Consider the following 19,589-nt stretch of genomic DNA (forward strand, 5'->3'; position numbering starts at 1 on the left):
TAGCTACTTAGTAGTTAGTAGCAGGACTAAACATTACTTGCCAAAGGAGATGGTTAGCTGAGTTTGAGCGAAAATGAAGCCTAAACATTGAGTTGAACAAGGGTAGAGGTAGGAAGAAAAGCAAGAAACCCAAGAATCAAGGATCCAGATCCTCTATGTCTAAGCTTTTGTTTATCTGATCTGTCCAATTGTCAAATGGGCAATGCATGGACGAAGATGATGATAATCGTTTGATCCAAGGGTTGAATAGAAACAGTCCATTTAGAAATGGCTGAAATGGAATTACTTTGTTTTCAAAACGTGTGATTCCATTTCAATCTTGCATCCAACAGTTGTCATCCTCTCCGTTCATGCATCGCCTATCCAATGATTAGATGGCGGACAAGAGGAGAGGATCTGAATTCAAGAATTAGGAATCTAGGGATGAGAGCCAAAAACAGATGATAAAATGATATGATTCGTGATTTATAATGTACTCATAAAATCAAGAAATAACTTGTCCCAACAACAGACTAACTGTACAGAAAAAAACTATAAGTTTGGACAAAAAAAAGAGAGAAAGGAACTATAAGTGAAAACTGGTACAGAGGTCTTCTCCTTAACATTATGGAGCTGTCTCATTAGCCAAACAAAGACAAATTTGCTCTTGTTAAAACCTGAGACCCAATGACATACTTGGGCTACTTATGGCCCAAATTCTGGAGCCTCATAGGTACCCATCAACTGTAAGACAAAATTCAGCAAAGAGTTTAGTTAGCTCTGGCCAGATAAAAGCATGCATTGAAGTTCTAACTTGACCAGCTTTTTGATGAACATACAATGTCTTCATAAGCTTTGGATTTCATATCAATGTCTAATTTGTTCAGGTTCCCAGGTTGGAGTGATTCTCTTGACATGTCAAGAACATTACACATAGACTTCACCTTGGCTAAAATTCTCTTTTCATCGGAGCAACCCGATGCAAATGCGTCATTTAGCAAATGATCTGCAATCTCATTTAGTAATAAATTGTCTGGAGGAGGGTTGTTATTCACCAATTCATCCCCATAAGAAAACTGTGTCCCTTGTCTAGTGGAAACAGTCAAGGGTAGTGCTCCAACTTGTTCTTCCTCTGTACTTCCAAGATTTTGGCCATTGATCATTTCTTGAACCCATAATGGAGCAGTTCGAGACTGTCTTCTGTAGTGATCACCAACTGCAAATGAAGTTGGCAGTTGAGTCACAATAAAGAAGGCCATGAGAAGAGTTGAGTTCAACAAAACAGGAACAAGTAGAAGATAGATTATACCTGACATAGGAAAAGTTGAATCACTGGTAGCTAGGGAAAGTCTGGTTATTTCATTATTCCAACGTTGATGCAGAAGCATTGCGTTAGAGCAAGGAATACTAACATCGCTATATTGTAAACTTGGTTGAAGACCATTGAAGCCCAAAGATAAGTCTGAGTACTCATAGAGACTTGAGTAGAAGTATGGAGAGTTTCCTGTAGGGAAAGGCTTCTTGCTCAACATTAGCAACCGGTTGTCACATTGCAAGAGCTTATCATAGTGCCTCTCAAAGGTTCCTCCAGGGAATTCAACATAGTGCAACCTGAAGAGAGAAACAGAGACACCAAGTTGAGTGGCAGAGACCACTGAACTGTTTAAGGCTAGATGTGTTAAAACAAATGCTTAGAAATATAAAACACACAGAGATTTAATGTACTTGATTCATGCACCAATGTAGTGTGCTAACGGGCAAAGAATAAAAACTTTTAAGGAGATTTCTCAACCAATCCCAGAACGATGCTACAAAAACTCTCTCCCCAAAACCCAAAAACGAAAATTCCAAATCTCTCAATGACCTCGTTTACGAGACAAGGTACGAATACATAAGACTTCAACCGGGTCAACGGGTGAATCCATTGGGTCGGGTTGTACCCTGCACTCCTCGATACACCGAGATCGAGTGATAGGCTTTCTAATTCCATTGCATAACTCTTTGGCTCATTTGGGTTGCCTACCAAAATATGTCGGGCTTGAGTATATCTCCCAAGGAGGTACAAGAATTCAGGTCATGACATAACAAGGTAAATTCTGATTGAGTGACCCAGGTGGCTTTGTGGGATGACTCATACCTGTAAATGGGAGCCTGACCTCCTGTGAAATCAGATGTGGTTTGCCAAAGAGTATGCTTTCTGGGCTGAGGATCGGTCTCTCTGAAGAACAATGGAGTACGGCACAACTGCAAAAGAGAACCCATCTTTTATCAATTAATGGATAACGAAATAGGATTTGAAAAAGCATATGATTTTTTTCAGCATAAGAAACGATCTCTTCAACAGAAAAAAGCATCAGAAGAGAAGAATTTTAACCTCGATTTCCAGTACATCAGCTTCATTCTCACGGAAGATTGCTCTAATGGCTGAAATGTCAGACCACTGGATCTCAATCTTACTCTTCAATCCAAGCTCCAACACTTCCCAAACCAGTTTACGCTTCGCATAGTAACACTTAGCAACTAAATCGCCTTCATGTATAGACATTCTCTCCCAGGTGCCAATTCTGACTAAATTTACAGGAAAATTGGAAGCTTTCAGCTTTTCCGAAATGGGTTGGGAAGAATCTTCCTTAATCGCCCTTCTGGTCTCAGAATCTCCATGGCTTCGACTAAGATTGTTTCCCTGTGACAGCCTCATCTCTATGAGGTCTAGAAAAGATGGAGTCTTCCTAAGTGTCAATCCCAAAGGACTAGGTTGTTCAAATACATTTCCGGCTTCAACCTGCTAGATTTTTAAGAAAGAACAAACACAAATAAGAATCCCATTTAATAAAACTAGAAGATTCAAGCAGAACCCATGAAGAATAACTGGTTATTTTCTACGCCCACCTTTTGATGAGAACTCATGAGTTTAACACGCTTGAAATCAGCTTCGGAGCGTTCGAATCGCGAACCAGATTGAACCATAGTGGCCTTCTTCTTTTTCTCAAGCCCTTCTTTAAATTTATTTGTTGATCAGATAGAAATGGGTTTTTTCTTTTAACTGATTAATTTCAGATTCTAATACAAAGAAAAAACAGGGGACGCGTAAACAAGATCAACAGGACAGCAAGAACAATTGAAAATAGCAGAGAAGGCGGGAGAGGAAGACATGAAATGGGTTTTGATTTCACGTTTGAAACCGTTCTATCCATGTTTGGAAATGAAGAGCTTTAATAATAGAATAAACTCCATGGGCAAAGGTTCCGTAGTTGGATTCAGCTCATCATAAGTCCAAGTTTGAACTACGTCACAAGCTTCTTTCGACGTAAATGTCTGCTACGTGTTGCGTCTTTATTCCCTTTAGCCTACTCGCTTTCGGACACTTTAGAGATTGCGTGTATTTCAAGCCAATCTCTTATGCCATCTTTGCCTTTCGTTTTTTCACTTTTTTTTTTTTCCAGAGGTGAACATTTTTTTTGGTAAATCAGCCTATAACAAGAGAAGCTTATAGAAATTAACATGATAAAATTGAAATGATACAGAGAATATTGAACATGACATCTACGCAATGATGACAGATGCAACTTGCAAAATGGTTCAAATTGCTTCTAGTTCAAATGTAAATCCAAAAGGAATTGCAGTGTTGTTTTTGTTTTGATTGGCAATGATAAAGATCAACTGTCTTGTTATTGTATACAAGACATGGTTCCAGCTTGACTCTTAATGTGAATGTGAAATTTGCTGGAATAAAGGTGGGGTGGGAAAATTTTTGAAAAATGTGTAAATTTCTTACTTTTCCTTTAAATCCTAAAAGGTAGAGTGTTTGGTTGCTTGGAGGTGGGTAAGGTTCCTTGAATCAGAACCTTGTTGGATGTGGGGTTCACTTTCCCACCCATGCTATTTTAAAACCCCACATATTTGATGGGATTTTGTGGGAAAGTTGGGAAAAGTAAAAAAGTGGGACCCACCTGATCACTTTTCCACAAAACCCTTTCCTTTCCTTTTCTTCTCCCTCACCCCACTACATGTGGGACCCACATGTTTTTTTTCCCACCCCTTTTTTCCCACCCCACCTTTGCAAACAAACGCAGCCTACTCTTAATGTGAATGTGAAGTTACAGTAACTTCAGGTGTCAATCAATTAACATATCAATTAGAGTCATAGTACTTGACACATGACATTCACACAAATTAGTTTCTCTTTTCTTCCTCTTGAAATAGAATCCGCTTCTGTTTTCTTTGAAGATAGTGTATAACTATAACATTGATATATTTGACCATATTTGACTATGTATTCTTGTTGGGGGTCCTCATCTATTTGATGGTGATACTGGTTTTTTTTTTTTATGTTCTAAATGTTGTTAGATCTAATTAAACAAGTATCAAAGTATTCGGATGCAAGGCTTCTGATAAAGATTTTGCACGAGTTGCAACCTCTTTATCCTCTGTTTTAAGGTTGCTAATATTAGGGTTTTTCAGCCATTCACCAGCCTTGCAATAACTCTAACAGCCCTCTTGGGCCATGCTACTATAACCTCCTGAACCCATGATGTTGCTCCAATCGCTTTGGAAGCATTGAGATTAAGAAACCCCTCTAATTTGATGCTCTTACCATTTGCAATCCTTGTTAAGTTTGGTTCACTAAGTTCAATTTCTTGGCTTTCTTCTGAGCTGTATTGTTTATTGGTTTCTATCTTCTTTATTTATGCCATTTATAAGTTTATTGTAAAGCTTAGTGCTACAAATTGAACCATCCTAATTCTCTTTGTATTTTCCTCCCCTTCTTTCCCTTGATATTAAGTTTATACATTCATCTATAAAAGTTACTTAAAGTGCTCTAACTCGTCTAGTGACATCATTTCACTATTGCATCAGATTTATAAAAATAAATTATGACAAGTGGTTAACCCTCTCTCTAAGGGTGTCAATCAATACGGTTTCGGTACGGTACCAACTTTAAATATCGAAAACCATAATTGTTATACGGTATGGCGGTATTGTATGTTTCGGTATGAAATAAATGCAAAAATACTGTTTAAACATGATATATAGTGCGATATAAATTCGGTTCCAAAGAACCCATTTCACTTTTATTATGGGTTTATTAAAATCCTATACTCTAGATGAAAGTTCTTATTGTCCAAAGTGACAGTATCTGTGCTTATGACCATAGGATCACGAAATATAATTCAACACTTTTTACCTATATCATCAAATATTTAATAAAAAATAGCATAATTCAAAATAATATTTTTATTAGATCACCGTGGATATGATCTTCAATCAGTAGCTTGTAGGTTGAAGTGGAAGGGTGGTTTTACGGTAGGTTGGGAGAATCGGAGTTTAGATTTCAAGGAACCTCCATTAGTGTGTACTTTAAACGTCCGGGGGCTAATCAACTTACTTGACTTGAAACACAAAGCAAATAATATTTAGTATAGACTTTAAACACCAGATTATTCTGTCACAAAGTAGAAAGATACTTTATAAGTGTGAAATTATATATATAGGCTCTATTTGATATGGTATACGATTTTATATGATACTATACCGTTTATGCAAATTTAGTACGTTTCGGGACATACTGTAGTTTGATTCCATCAAAACCGATATCATACTGGATTTTGAACGGTGCAATACAATGCAATTTCAGACGGTACGGTTTAATATAATATTTCAATACACAATTGACACCTTTACGGCTTTACCTCCCCTCACGGATGCAATCATAAAATTTGGGTGGATTGCAATGTAAGAATCCCTAGCCAGTATCAAATTGGAAAAGCGAGATTTTCTGCGGAAAAAAAAAAACCCAAATTGAAAAAGAGCTGAGACAAATAGGAAAGGAAACTAGCCATCAGCGTATTTGTCACTTCTTCACAACAAACCAAAACAGAGAGGTTGTCAATTCGTCATCCTTGAAAAAATTGGATTCCCATTGGAAGCCATATATATATAATTGAAAAACGAGAAAAAGCCAAACAGACAAGAAGAAGTAAATAGTCCACGAGTGGCTTCTTTCAGAAAATAGTAGGAATAGAAGAAGAATTAAGCGGCGCAAGGAAATAGAAGTGGAATTCTATGATTGGTTGTCACACTTGACAGCGCCTCCAAGCTTAAAAGACAAGAGCCGTCGGCAATTAGGTAAAGCTGATTATTAGGAAGCCCGCATTAGGCGTCGGCTTTGTCATGCACGCCACCTCCGCGCATGCTTTAAGTTGTGGCAATACACCGTCAAAGGCATCAAATAACCCATAGCTTTCTAGTTGAAGAGGGGATTTTGCTTTAGGCTGCGTTTGGTTGAAAAAAAAATAAAATGTGGGTTCCATGTATACTGAGGTGTGGGGAAAGAAAAGAAATGAAAAGGTTTTGGGGGAAAAGTGATAGTGGTGGGCCCTATTTTTACTTTTTTTTAATTTTTTTATCAAGTCCCACTAAATATGTGGAGTTTTAAAATAAGGTGGGGTGAGAAAGTTGAGTCGCCACATCACCAAACAAGCTCACTTTCCCATCACAAGCAATCAAACAATCTACCATTTTGGGATTTAAGGGAAAAGTAAGAAATTTACACTTTTTTCAAAAAAAGTTTCTACCCCTTTTTTTCCCACCCCACCTTTATTCCAGCAAACAAACGTAGCCTTAGTGAATGCACATACCGTTGTGTGATACATTTCAATCTCTCTGATCGAGAACTTGGTCGAAATATTAGAGTCGATGGTCTGAAATTTCACTTGAACCTATCTTGACGCATTTATGAGTAAATAATTTTGCTAAAGAGGTCGATATAAGGGCTGGTAAATTCAATATACTTTTAGCAGAACGGTGACAACCTTTTATATAAAGGCATTAAGTCCAAACAAGTTTGGATTCGAAGTTTAGGTCCTTACCACAACTTTCTTCTCCCCCTGAGGCTTATGGGCTCTTAGTCACTATGATTATTTTAATGATGGTTCTAATATTTGATGTTGGAAGATGCCACAATGATCTTTTTATTTTTTCTATATTTTTACATAGAAGTTAGAACCTATCCATATTGTAGTAAAAAGATCCCAAACAACTCAAAATCAGTCACCGAGTCATCCGCTCCTCTCCACGTCAAAGTCTTTTCCAAGTGAGGTGGACCCCAGCCTCCACTCAATGACTCACTCAAACGAACCGAAAGTCGTCGCTTTCACACTTTGAAGATCCATCCAGTAATTTTAACGGTGACGTAGAGATGGATAAGTTTGACATGTAAAGTGTATTTGTCAAGCCGATCGATCAAGGTTCAACCTTACTCTTTCCATTTTCCACATCGCTCTTCCTGCTTAAATTTTCTTTTCTTTTCTTTTTTATTCTTTTTTTCTGTTTTTGGAAGCAGGAGAATTTTTAAACTGTTTTTCATACTTAAACAATTATTATTAAGGATTAAAAAGCGTGATCAACTTAATAACAATTCCTAAAAGATTAATTTAAACTATAAATTACTACAGTAATTCTCACAAAGTATTGTTTGAGTGCTGTGTAATTAATGCACAACACCTACAGCTACAGTACTGCACATTAATTACATAATATTGAAGTCGAACTTATCCTCACAGGTGATGGCTGTGCATCAGCACGAGGGTCATAAATTATAACATAACATGCCATACAACGGTTGACTTGGGATGTATAATTTTTGCTTTCCATCCACAATGAAGTAGTTGGAATCGGTTTTGATTTTTTTTTTTTTTGTGTAAAAATTGTGATTGATCTAGTTTTTAAATATTGTGAAGTAACTGCTTTTGCATTGTTTTGGATAGACTTTGATCCAAGTCTGATGAGTCTTCATTATTGTAATGGTTTGCATGAAATGTTTCTTATGTGCATCTATATTTATTTACATTAATAAATATATAAGAAAAAATATGGTGTAAAAGTTTTCATACAAGCAAAGTTTGGGGGACATTTTTTTCTATGCAATCTTATTCTAATTGATTTTATTAAGATGATGTTTTGATACCTTGACTTCAGGTCACAACTATAGTTCACTAACCAGAGCTTCCCCCTCTATAATTAGGACAATTAAAAACAAGAATTTTCCAAATATGATGTTGTTAGCCAACTCAAAGTTGCTCAATTCGTAAGAAATGACTCTTGGTGTAATACCACATCCTTTATATATAAAAAACTTCATAGTATCAGAAAAATACATAAGATAATTAAATATAGTATATAATTTAAAAATAAAATTTTCAATGTTTTTGTTTTTGGATAATATTTATTTTCATACAATAAGTATATAAAGGAAAAATAAAATATAAAAATAAATCTCATATAATACCCATATGATTATGTGATTACCTTCAGATTTTTTTTTTGGTCAAAGTCATTTCCTTTCCACACAAAACATTTTACATGAAATATTTATTGGTAAAACTGAAAGGTTGGTTGACATAAGATGGTGGGAATTCATTTTCAAAGTCCTTATTTTTTCTGCCAAAACCATCTTAAGCAGGAAGAAAAAAGAGAATTCCTAAACGTAAGGTGACAAAAGTCACCGACAAAACGTGTTTAAATGATTTAATGAATCCGACTAGATTCAATGGCTTTTGAGGTTAGAAGCTCTTGCAAATTGCAATACTTCTTTTGAAGAGCATAAACAATTCATTATTTTTTTGGTGATTTAAAAAGCACTTACATCAACAAAACATCCACATAAGACGTGATGGCATCTTCCACTAAAAAGAAACAAGCTTTCTGAAATCTCACCTGCTTAAGATAAGGATTCAATGCCAAGTTTAATTAATCAAAATTTTTTTTTCGATAAAATCTAGGGGTGTCAAAACTTAATCCGAATAGTTAAAATTGGACTGAACTTGTCCGAACCGAATCTTAATGGGCTGTGTTTGGGCTGGTCTGGGCCAGGTTGTGTGTGGCCTGCAAACCAGACCATTTGACCCGAAACTAGCCCTAGCCCGAACCCGAACCAGAACCAGCCTTGTTAAACCCGTTATAAATAAAGAAAATAAAATAAAATAAATTTAAATGTAAAAGACAAGAAAACCCTCAAGTATCTATTGTTTTTCTTAATTGTTTTGCTTTGGAATATACAAACAACAAGCCTATCAAAGCCTTTACCATTTGGAACCTGGGCTTAGTAAATATTTAGCAAGTGTATTTTCATTTGAAAATCTTTTAATGCTTTATTTTGATCCATTTTTACTGGTGTCGCAAGGGGGGAGGAGAATAAGCAGAAACAACCCACTAAAATTCATCAAGATGCCAACTTTCTTTTGTATAGTAATTCTATAATTTTTACTTCTTTATAGAATTTTTTTTTGTAGTTTTGAACACCCAACACAAAAGACTTGGAAAGAATTTAATGATTATATATTTATATGTGTTCACATGCTCTTGATAAATTTCACATGTCAACAAGGTACTCAAAGCATACCCTTAGTAATCCCGAACCCAATTTGTTAGTAAACCTAATTCTAAACCGTTAACTAAAACTATTATTCAGTCTGAACCCAAACCGCACCGGCCTGAAACCGTTATTAAACAATGTACAATATACTTGTTAGTTTATTTTCAGTAAAACACATCATATAGGTATGTCTAATTAGCCGCTAAATCAAGGAAAAATAAAACTTATGAAAATTTAAGACTCACTTGATAACTCACCAAGTGTTTTTGCTCTAAATGCCTAAATTATTTCTCACTTTTTTTTTATTTGCTTTGTTTGTTTATGTTATATTTCTATCCCTTTTAAATTGTCTCACTTAAAACAAAATCATTTATTTTGCAAAAATCATGCGAAACAAAATGGTTTTATTACATAACTGTCAGCTAATTTTTTTGCTTTTTTTTCCGCTAAAGGATCATTATATTGCAGAATTTAAATATATCAATTTACCTTTGAGAGCTAACCTCCTTTACTTACCTCTTTCCCCTACCCCTTCTTCTTGGTTCCTCCCGTTAACCCCCTACCCCTTCCTCCCGTTCTTCTCGTTAGATAACCACTTTTTTCTGCTTCTCACAACACTAAACTTTTTCGTGGGTTTCATTCTTTGTTCTTTGAGAACACTTTCGATCCCCTTTTATCCTTCTCTCTCACGTTGGAAGGGGGGGGGGGGGGGTCAACTAGTGGAACAGTCCATAATAATCAGAAATAGGAGAGAAAATAATAAAAAAACCAAGTGGAAAGGATTATACTAGACTATAATCATATATAAATTGAGTTTAAATAACTAAATAATCAAGTATTCCACTAACCCTAAAGACCTAGACGTATTTCTATTTCAATCAAAAGTCTATCAATCTCTTCAACTTTCATCACTCCAAGATTTCAGCTGCCATTGGAGAAGTTTCAAGTTTCTAAAAGTTCAATTATACTATTGAAAATAATTAAGAAATTTTTAAAATTTTTTATTTATTTATATAAAACATGAAATGTAGACTATACTTGTGACATGCATAAGATTCACAATGGGGTTAGGAATACATTGCGCTCATAGGTTTTTATTTGTAGAAAGTGCATCATGACCTACCTTCCACAGGAAGTTCCTCACCTTTGGTAAGGTGTTGATCCTCCACAATTTAGCCCAATGAGAGTTATTTGAACTCAAAAGAGTTGAGGGCCAGAAGTGTGTGAGAGTGAAGTGATGGCATCAGATGCTGATCTACACTACACTTCCCATGTTTTGTGAGGGGCCAAACCCATTCATCTTGTGTGTGTTGGGAAAAGATTGGGAGGGTAAATATATGATAAACCTCTAAGGATGTAGAAAGAGACCTCAAAAGGGGAATGTTCCAACAAATGAGTTCATTCAACAAAACTGGATGGGGACTTTAAGGGATGTGGGTAGGGTATGGGTGAGATTCTCTAGGAATCCAAGGGTCTTTGAAAAATGTGTTGAAAGATCATTTCCAACTTTTCTCAAGAGACTTATCTTAAGAATGTATCTCACTACCATGACACTCTTCCAACCCCAAGAAGCTCCTTTGGGAACTTGGGCTTGCATAAAAGATCGTTTCTTTAGGTATTTTCCCCACATTGTTGATGCCCATAAGGAATTGGGTTGGGTTAACATGCACAAATTTTGTTTAGCTAAAAGAGCTTTATTAAAATTATACAAGTCTCTAAAACCTAAACCACCCAATTTCTTGAGGAACTTTGTTTGGGTTGAACCATAGGTTTGATTCTTTCTTGGTTTAATTTAAGACCATTTGAGGGTTTAAGTGAAATATGTGATGAGGACCAAGGATATAAGAGGAAGAAATGAGTTAGATGAAGCTTGCTTTAACAATCTTGTGTTTAGGAATGATTTTGGGAGAGGAATCTTGCAGGGATATAATTGGAAAGAAGCAAAGTAACCACACAACTATAAATTTGCCATCATTTTGGACCAACCAAGTGATCTTGAATTTTATTGTAATATGCAAAGAGAACAACGGCCTTAGTATGAAAGAAATGAGCTTGAATGACTTTTGGATTAAATCCATTGGTCTAGAAGGGTGGTGAGAATAAAAATTATATGGGGATAAAATGGAAAAGAAGGTTAGGAGGTGCAAATTTACATTGCATGCCACTAGAAGTTCTTGTGAAACAAAAGGAATTAAGCTCATTTGGGAAAGCCATCGTTTGCAAGAAAGGAGAAGAGAAGAGAAGAGAAACCATGGAATTTTGAAGGTTTGAAGAGGGGGTCCAAGTGCTTGGAAGGTAGTTTTGGTAAATTGAAGTCTTCCATCCAAGTAAGTTCTGTTTTTAGCTTTGATTAGTTTCATTTGAAATGAAGATCTAAACTGTAATGGATGGTTGTGAAGAAATTGATGGTTTGGATTTTGAGTTGATGATGATGAAAGTAAAAGAAAGATGGGTTAAGCTTAAGACTTGTGTAAGAATGACTTCTTACATGAAGTTCTAGATTTATGATTCAACTGGGGATTCCATTTTGATTCTTATTTGTATATACTGATTATGAGGAAGTAAATTCGTGCTCAGACAAATCCATTCAAGGTGATGAAATGATATGATAATACTCTATTTTAGCAGATTGACTTTCGTATGTTTGAAAGAGCATGACTTTCTCATATGAGACTGAAATTCAGTGATCTAATTAGAAAGAAGACTCGTTTTTCTTTCATTATTAAAGAAATAGTGAATTCGTGAATCTGCTCAGAAATGGGTCAAACCCAAATAGGTTGTTCAAAATGAGTAAAGTTGCTCAAAAATGCCTTAGTAGGATTGGATAGGGCATCTACCAAAGGATGACATTTGTGATGTAATCACGAAATGTTTAGTAATGGCATCACCTGATCATATGTTCAGTAAATAATCAGTTTAGTGGTTCAGGAAAATGAGGCTGTGCATCTGAATCGATTTCTTGAGATTTAAAAAGCAAACACAAGAATTGGTTTCATACTCTTGATTGTACTTCCGCTGTGTGTTCTCAAGCGAACCAGTACAATTGGAGCATTTTCATTTGAAAAAAAAAAAAACCAGTGGAAGAAGCTACTGAAATTAACCCAAGACTCCTAACAAAAAATATGCCAACTTGAGCCTTGAACCAACTTTCACCAGTTCCTGCAGATAAGGACTCCGATTTCATCACGAATTCAAAATATCCCAGACAGTAAATTAGCTGCAGTAGTGATTGCCGCCCCTGTAATGGCGCATTGGAGAATCTGTTCGTGCGAGTGATCCTCTGAAGTGAGTGCCAATGTCGCTCCAGTAATTGCACCTGCAACTGCACTATTCTTCTGCACCAACCACCAGTAGGGTTTAGACATCAAGAACTCAGAAACAAAAACTCATCAAAAAGGAAGATGGGGTTTGAGTTCTGAAACACTACCCAATCATGAGCACCTCGAGCTTCTTTCAGTCCATATGTGAGGCCTGAATACATTCCAGCAGCTAGTCCTGGCATATATAATGACTACTATCATTCCATGCTCAGGGAAAGCAGGAACCAGTCCATTTCAATTTCAATGAAGAAAAACATAAAAGAGAAACAATGACCCAGGTGAGCCTTACCCCACTGCAGAGATTCTTTGCCTGTACTTTTCACCTAGAAGGGAAATTAAGATGAGAGAAAATTAAACACTACCAGTTCATATTTAGTTTTCAGATTATTCAATCATATACATACCATTGCTTCAAGAGATTTCCTGTTTGTCTCCCCTGCAAGAAAAAGGCAGCAGCATTGAATTATATGCTTTGTAACTATGATTGCTAAATCTATCTAAAACTACCAAACAGTTATGTTAATACTTAATTAATACTATGATCTGGTTTATAAGATAGCAATCAAAGTTCAGGCCTTTTTGTTCTCAATTCTATTCTCTAGAAATGCATATAAGAATTCACTTTTTGGTAAAAAATGAAAATAGTTTGGTATCTTTCATTCCAACTCAATTAGGAAATAAGAAAAAAAAATAAAAATTGGTATGTCAAAATAAAAAATTGATAAGAAAATAATGACAATTGAAAACAGATTAGGATTTGAAGTAGAATTTTTGTCTATTATGAATTATTGGATTTAAAATAGATACCAAACCCAATAATAAAATAAATAAAAAAAATCGTCAAAATTAGAATGTGAGTTGATCATCTGATAGTTGATACCAAAAAAAGCCTACAAATATTACCTTTGAGGTTTGGGAGATGGTGCTTCTTATTAGCTCCAAATTCTGGAATCCCGCTCGAATCCATTCCTGAACCTGTAAATACACATTTTCACCAACTTCATGTATAGACGAAAATCTAAAATCACAATTCAAAAACCACATTCCATGATTCCATCACAAGGAGAAAAATCCATTTCGTACCTTCCATGCTTGTTAAACAAGCCTCGCGAGAAACTGCCTGAACTGCGCCAATCTTTAAAACCACAAGTGCATAGCTATGAATCAACCACAAATTCACAAGTTGTATCGAGAGAAAAAGCAAGATTAGGTTAAAAATATACCCCAGCGGCTTTGACAAAGCTTTCAGCAACACGGTTGAGGAGGGGATGGCCGAGATCGAATAGGTTGCCCTTGTCGAAATTTCGTAGATCATCCAGCAGAGATCGACTCTCCAAATTATTAGTGTTCATCATTTCTTCGTTAAGTATTAACCTCTCAAATCAAAACCAGGAAAATTAGACACAGAGAAATCTGCAAATGCCACAACGAGAGAAGGAAGATTATTGTTGCAAGAGAAGTTCAGTGAGGGAGGGGGGAAATGAAGAAGTGAGAACGAAGAAGAAATAGTAATCTAACGAAAGAATAGCTCGTGGTTGAGCCCGTGGTGCGACACGTATACTTGCTGCCTCTGTTGCGTTGCCACGTGGAACGAAAAAGGCCAAGTGCGTGTTAACTCACTGGCTTCCATGCACCACGTGTCGAGACAGAATGCGAATAATCTGTTTTATTTATTTTTTATTTTTTTTAAGCTGACGAGTTTATATTAGTCGGAATTTGTGCTTTTAACCGCTCAACTAACAGCCCATTTTGCCTAACGTCCGTGTCAGAGTAAGGTAAGAATGATCCATTCTGTTCGCCAGCACGTCAGCTAGATTCCATATCAAAGCAGGAGATCCATCAGGCTGAAACGGGACAGAATCATGTAATTTTTTCTTTAATGGAGAGAAATTCTTTTTTTTTTTGGTAAGTAGAAATTCGTTACTTACTCACAAATACAAAAAGGTCATCTATGCTTACATAGATCATGATATATTTTTAGGTGATTGTCAAATATGATGGGTAGCTTAGTATGTAATGATTGATAACTTTTATCGAAGGGGTTACAAGTTTCATGGACCTTTTGGGCAGAGCTATAGTGGGGACGAATGACCACTTAATCTTTTGAAAATATATTTTTAAATTTATCCATTCACTTCCTGAAGTTCTGGAAATTTTTACTATCCTCTTCTATGTGTGAAATATCGTATTTGAGCCCTGATTAGAAAAAATTTTTGTTGATAAAAATAGTGAGTAAAAAATTCATTTTGTTCTGTATGAAATATAAGTACTTGGCCATTCCACTGTTAAATCCTGCTCCGCCCTTGCTCCCTTTATTATACGTAATAGTCCCCACTCCCTAATGTAAAGCTCCAAAAAAAAAAAAAAAAAATACACACAATTGTAGGAAAAGTGCCAACACATCCAAAAGATTTAGTAGTGCCACCCCATTTAAATTAATCTGAAATATCCTTCAAATAAAAGACCAAAAATTCACCCTATTCTTTTCAGCTTTGGTTTATGTACCTTGCAAAAATTGAGTTAGGATGATGATGAAAAATTAGTTTCTGCATGGCATGATAGATACAGTGTTCAAGATGCACATTTTGAGGCATTAGGGTTCATCCTTAACCACCCTCAGGGGCTGAATTTTAAGATTCAGAAACCACAAGGATACACAATCTAGAACCCACCTTAGATTAGGGGTTTTGTTTCTTACAGAGCACATCATCGTACAAGTTCCACACAAAATAACAAGTGATAATAAAACTGAAAACAACCACTTATGGATACTCTATACAGGCAAATCATGTAAATTAGACTATGACAATGCATATGGTGGCAGCTTCCTAGGCAGTAAAACCAAACCTCTGTCTCACACACCTTGTTCCCTTTCGTTTCTACACCCTGGGCTTTTGGGTTCTTAGTCATTTTCTCTTGCTCCATTTCCTTTTTAAAATTGCTTGGGAGATGTGGCACCTGCAGCGAATGGTGGAGATATAGATCTTGACCGTTCACAACACAGTGCTGCGCACACTAAAGTCAAGCTCTTTCCTTCTTTGAGCCTCAAATCGTTGTGACTGATTTGATGCTAATAAAAAGAAGAATATCATTGAAGTGGGCATTAGCCTAGGCAATACCTATTACTATCACCGAAAGAAAACAAAAGGCTTAAGCCACACCTTGAAAGGAGTACACAATCTTTTCTTCTTGGGGAGATTACACAATTTGTGAGAAATGTTTTGCCCATCGAGAAAAAAATAAAACACTAACATGTGGTATTATTCACTTCGATCAAGCATGATATCATCACAATGATGGTGTTTGCAGCCACTAACCTGTTAAAGCTGTCTTTATAATGGTTCTCTTCCCCTCTTCAGAATGGGGAACTACAGGAAGTTTTAAGCTTTAAATGTCATCCTGTCCTCGAGTAAATAGAGAAGAAATCACAGTAATTCGAAGCAATTATAGACTGAAAATTAGTTTAGGTTATCATGACCAAGTTCTGATGTTGTTTTCCTAACTCAACAGCTTTGGAGTGTTTCTAGCGCAGCTCAGTTGCCCTAATTAAATGGGTTTTTCTTTATCTTATGGATCCTTTCGCTTCAATCAGTTTTACTTTGTGGTCATACTTTGGTTGTCTTTCAACGCCACTTTTTCTGGGTTACATGGTTTTGTTACTAGTTATTTTAGGTTGATCAACATGATTCAATTTATTCATTTGGATTGCATGTCCATAGAAGTCCATACAACAAACCAACACTGCCGCTCTTCTGAGAACGCTGAAACAACTTGGTAGGAGGGAATAGCACCTCTTGCGTTTTTTATAGTTCAAGATCAACAGGGAAGATGTCAATGGTTCCTGCAAAACCTATCTTACCGAAGAATACAACTGTTGGATATAACAGCTTCGTTAATCAGAAATGCACTTCATTCCCCCCCCCCCCCCTCTTTTGTTTGATTACAAATACACTTCATAACTGCATTTTCATCATTGTCAGCAGGAAACATGGCAGTAACTCAACAAATTTCAGTCTAGGATACGGTTGCTGCTGAAACAAACAAGTTCTTTGCTCTTACCACTTCACATGATTTTTTTTGGGTAGCAGACTTACACATTATACAACTACTTCAAAAGAGATGCAGCATTTAGGCCAACTAATAGCTAATAATGTACAAATAGCATCACCTTTTGAAATGATTTTTCACAGATTTTCCACACAGGATATATCTGAACATCAATTATTCCTACTGGAACAAATCCCCACGCCCTATTGCCCCAGAATGCATAAGGGAAATTACCTATACCTAAATGATTCCCCGACTGCAAAATTGGAAAACAAAGACAATAATGTTAGGGCCACAGCAAATGTTGGAGCCCCTTCTATACTACACTATAAATTGACAATGGTAAAAAAAGGAAACAAAAGTGGGGGGAGAACCAATAACTGATGAATTTTATACAAGAACATCGCCTGTCTTGCCTCCAAAGGAAAACAAAACAGGGGATAGACCAGACCACATCATCAAACTTCAGCCTTTTGCCGCTCTTACCGGCAGTACGGTGTATATCTTCTCCTTGCCTATTGTGAAACGGAAACTTAAGCCAACCCTCAGTATGTTGGCAAAACCTTCTTGACCAGTCGCTGTTCATTTTGGAGGGGAAAACCAACCTGACTGGCTGATTGTAAACTTTCACTTTCATGGCTTGAAAATGTCACAAGATAATCAATCATCGTACTGAATATGGTTCTGAGCCACTGACATTGGTGCCATTTACAGCCATTTCTGATGGGGACTTGTTGCCATTAGGCGCCATCAATGAGCAATCATCTCCACTTGATTGTCTAGTGCCAGAGGCATTGGACGCACAATTGGAACAATTTCTTGGAGCTGTAGGTTCCTTCCCAACATCTGAAATGCTTTTAATATCAGCGGTGCGAGTAATAATACGCATGGTGCTGGTCACTTTCTTGCCATGTGATGCTGCATGAGTAACTTTTGCAGATATACCGCCATTCTTTGAGTTCTTCTCCAACTTCTGCCTCTTCGTGAGCTCAAGCTCCTCTTCTTGGGAAGCTGAGTTGCGTTTCAGCTTGAGGGACTCCATTGCACCGCTGTCCCCACCAGAGGCCTCTGGTTTAGGAGGTGGATTGTAGTCATCATCATCATCATCATCGTCATAGTCAACCAGCCCACCAGAAACTGGTCTACATAATTACAAAGATAAACGACATGAAGCAAAATGTTATGAAGATGATTCCATTACTACACATTAACAGAAATATTACCTTAATGACGGAGAGCTGATACTGGAATGATTTGGTAAGACAGGAGGAGTACATTGGTCATGGGCATTTGAAGTGCGTACGGATGCAGTGTCTTCTTCATCACTAATCACATCAAAACCCAAATAGTTACTTGGAAACAAAAAAAATTCAAATCAGGAACCATTACATTCTCAAATATCCCTACGGAAAAGTAAAGACCTGTCTTCATTGAAGTAATCCTCCTCTTCTCTCTCAGGGGCTCGCTCATCATTGCGCTTTCTTGGATCCACAACATTAACAGCATCTCTTGTTTCACAGGCTTCTAGGGACTGAAGAAAGAAATGTCAGACATATAAGTTACTATTGAATGGCTTCTTACTCTCTCTCACACTTCCACAAATCACACTGGCTGAAAACTGGGAGATAAAGAGGCAAGCACCTGCTCATATTTAACTTTCAGCGCTTGGATGGACGGTAAGTGCTCAAATTTGACCAACTGTTTCCAGAATGAATTGACCACATATGTGATTAAAGTTTTAAAGTTTTCCTGCAGCAAAGAAACCAAAGCTCAAAAAAGAAGTAGCTTGCATATTCATTTACTCAGGAGGAGGGACATAACAAAAATTAGCACCTTCCGCATATACTCAAAAAGTTCTAGGACCGCAGAGTTCAGCAGATTATAGCGACTACCATTGGCAATAAATGCCTCAACAATTGGTTTCAGAAGGTTGTTCTTGACAATGTGACGCAGCAGATGATCATCCTGCAAATCACCGAGGTCAAGATGTGATGATAGATGACCTTAAACATGATTCTTCTTAGAAATGTCAAACATGAGTTAAAATTGTAAAAATAAGCAATATGTTAAACACAATTCTTCTTAGAAATGTCGAACATGAGTTAAAATTGTAAAATGAAGCGATCTGGCAAGGTGCCATCACATTTATGATTTATTACTAAGATTTTCTTCTATGAAAGAAATGAATGTAAAAATGCTTAAAATCAACACTGAAGGATGGATCATCCAGAACAAACCAATCTAGACCTTTCATTTGTCTGTCCAGATCATTTATCATCATGCAGATTCAATAGGAACACCAATTTGGCAATCCAAAAAATCGGATCTGATCTTTCAAACCATAGAAGAAAAATGAAAAATAGGATCTTCTCCAATGAAGACACCAACAAAAGTTATCATCAGATCTTCTTTGTATAAACAATCATTCTTACAAAGATAATGCAATTATATTATTGGTTTTTAATGAAATTGTGAAACTTGAAAAAGGTAATTGCTTCTTTCTACGATGAAAGCCAACAATAACACATGCCCTAATTTTCCAATAAAAGCAACCAATTTTAAGTCCACCTTATCTCTTGCCAAAGAACAAACCTCAGATGCATGCGTTGCAAATGATTTCATAATCTGAAACGTCAAAATTAGCTGCAGTCCTTGTTACTTGAAAAATGACTTTGAGGTCACATGAGAGGAAGTATATAATTTGGAACATAATCAATTTAGGAAGCTCTCTCTCTCTCTCTCTCTCTCTCTCTCTCTCTCTCTCTCTCTCCATGTCCCCCCAACCCTGAATGGCAGGTTCTGGGGAACTGCGCAAGATCCCAGAATAAAAGTTCTCTACACCAGCTTGTAGATTCTTCTTCTTCTATTTA

At 36.5% G+C, this 19,589-nt stretch overlaps 3 protein-coding genes across 6 annotated transcripts in view; all 3 read right to left on the bottom strand.

Annotated features, from left to right (window-relative positions):
- Window positions 1-415: 415 nt before the first annotated feature.
- On the bottom strand, window positions 416-3,201 carry LOC149019528 (uncharacterized). 2 transcript variants are annotated; one of them, XM_089151047.1, is made up of 5 exons: window positions 2,869-3,201; window positions 2,354-2,761; window positions 2,117-2,223; window positions 1,289-1,638; window positions 416-1,195 (listed from the first exon to the last, which is right to left on the bottom strand). In XM_089151047.1, exons 1-5 carry the CDS (start codon window positions 2,944-2,946, stop codon window positions 789-791), a joined length of 1,350 nt encoding a protein of 449 aa, XP_089007173.1. In that variant the 5' UTR covers window positions 2,947-3,201; the 3' UTR covers window positions 416-788. The 2 variants fall into 2 exon arrangements, with proteins under 2 accessions (XP_089007173.1, XP_089007174.1); XM_089151048.1 differs by having other exon boundaries at window positions 1,289-1,590; window positions 2,869-3,200.
- Window positions 3,202-12,177: 8,976 nt separating this feature from the next.
- Window positions 12,178-14,131, bottom strand: ATOEP16-2 (Mitochondrial import inner membrane translocase subunit Tim17/Tim22/Tim23 family protein). The gene is made up of 7 exons (XM_089151049.1): window positions 13,896-14,131; window positions 13,756-13,807; window positions 13,576-13,647; window positions 13,077-13,108; window positions 12,962-12,995; window positions 12,780-12,847; window positions 12,178-12,687 (listed from the first exon to the last, which is right to left on the bottom strand). Exons 1-7 carry the CDS (start codon window positions 14,025-14,027, stop codon window positions 12,544-12,546), a joined length of 534 nt encoding a protein of 177 aa, XP_089007175.1. The 5' UTR covers window positions 14,028-14,131; the 3' UTR covers window positions 12,178-12,543.
- Window positions 14,132-16,611: 2,480 nt separating this feature from the next.
- The window catches only part of LOC149019530 (uncharacterized), a 77,681-nt gene continuing 74,703 nt past the window's right edge, over window positions 16,612-19,589 (bottom strand). For 2 of the 3 annotated variants that reach the window (XM_089153526.1, XM_089153525.1), the window contains 5 exons: window positions 18,553-18,684; window positions 18,361-18,468; window positions 18,141-18,250; window positions 17,943-18,044; window positions 16,614-17,861 (listed from right to left, as the gene is read on the bottom strand). In XM_089153526.1, the coding sequence (XP_089009652.1) occupies window positions 17,384-17,861; window positions 17,943-18,044; window positions 18,141-18,250; window positions 18,361-18,468; window positions 18,553-18,684 (930 nt within the window). In that variant the 3' untranslated portion in view covers window positions 16,614-17,383. Of the gene's footprint in view, window positions 17,862-17,942; window positions 18,045-18,140; window positions 18,251-18,360; window positions 18,469-18,552; window positions 18,685-19,589 lie in introns of all 3 variants that reach the window. The other variant, XM_089153527.1, reaches the window with a different exon arrangement.

Source organism: Hakea prostrata, chromosome 4 (genome assembly GCF_041222555.1).
Source record: "Hakea prostrata isolate BN-2017 chromosome 4, UWA_Hpros_2, whole genome shotgun sequence".
NCBI classification, from domain to species: Eukaryota; Viridiplantae; Streptophyta; class Magnoliopsida; order Proteales; family Proteaceae; genus Hakea; species Hakea prostrata.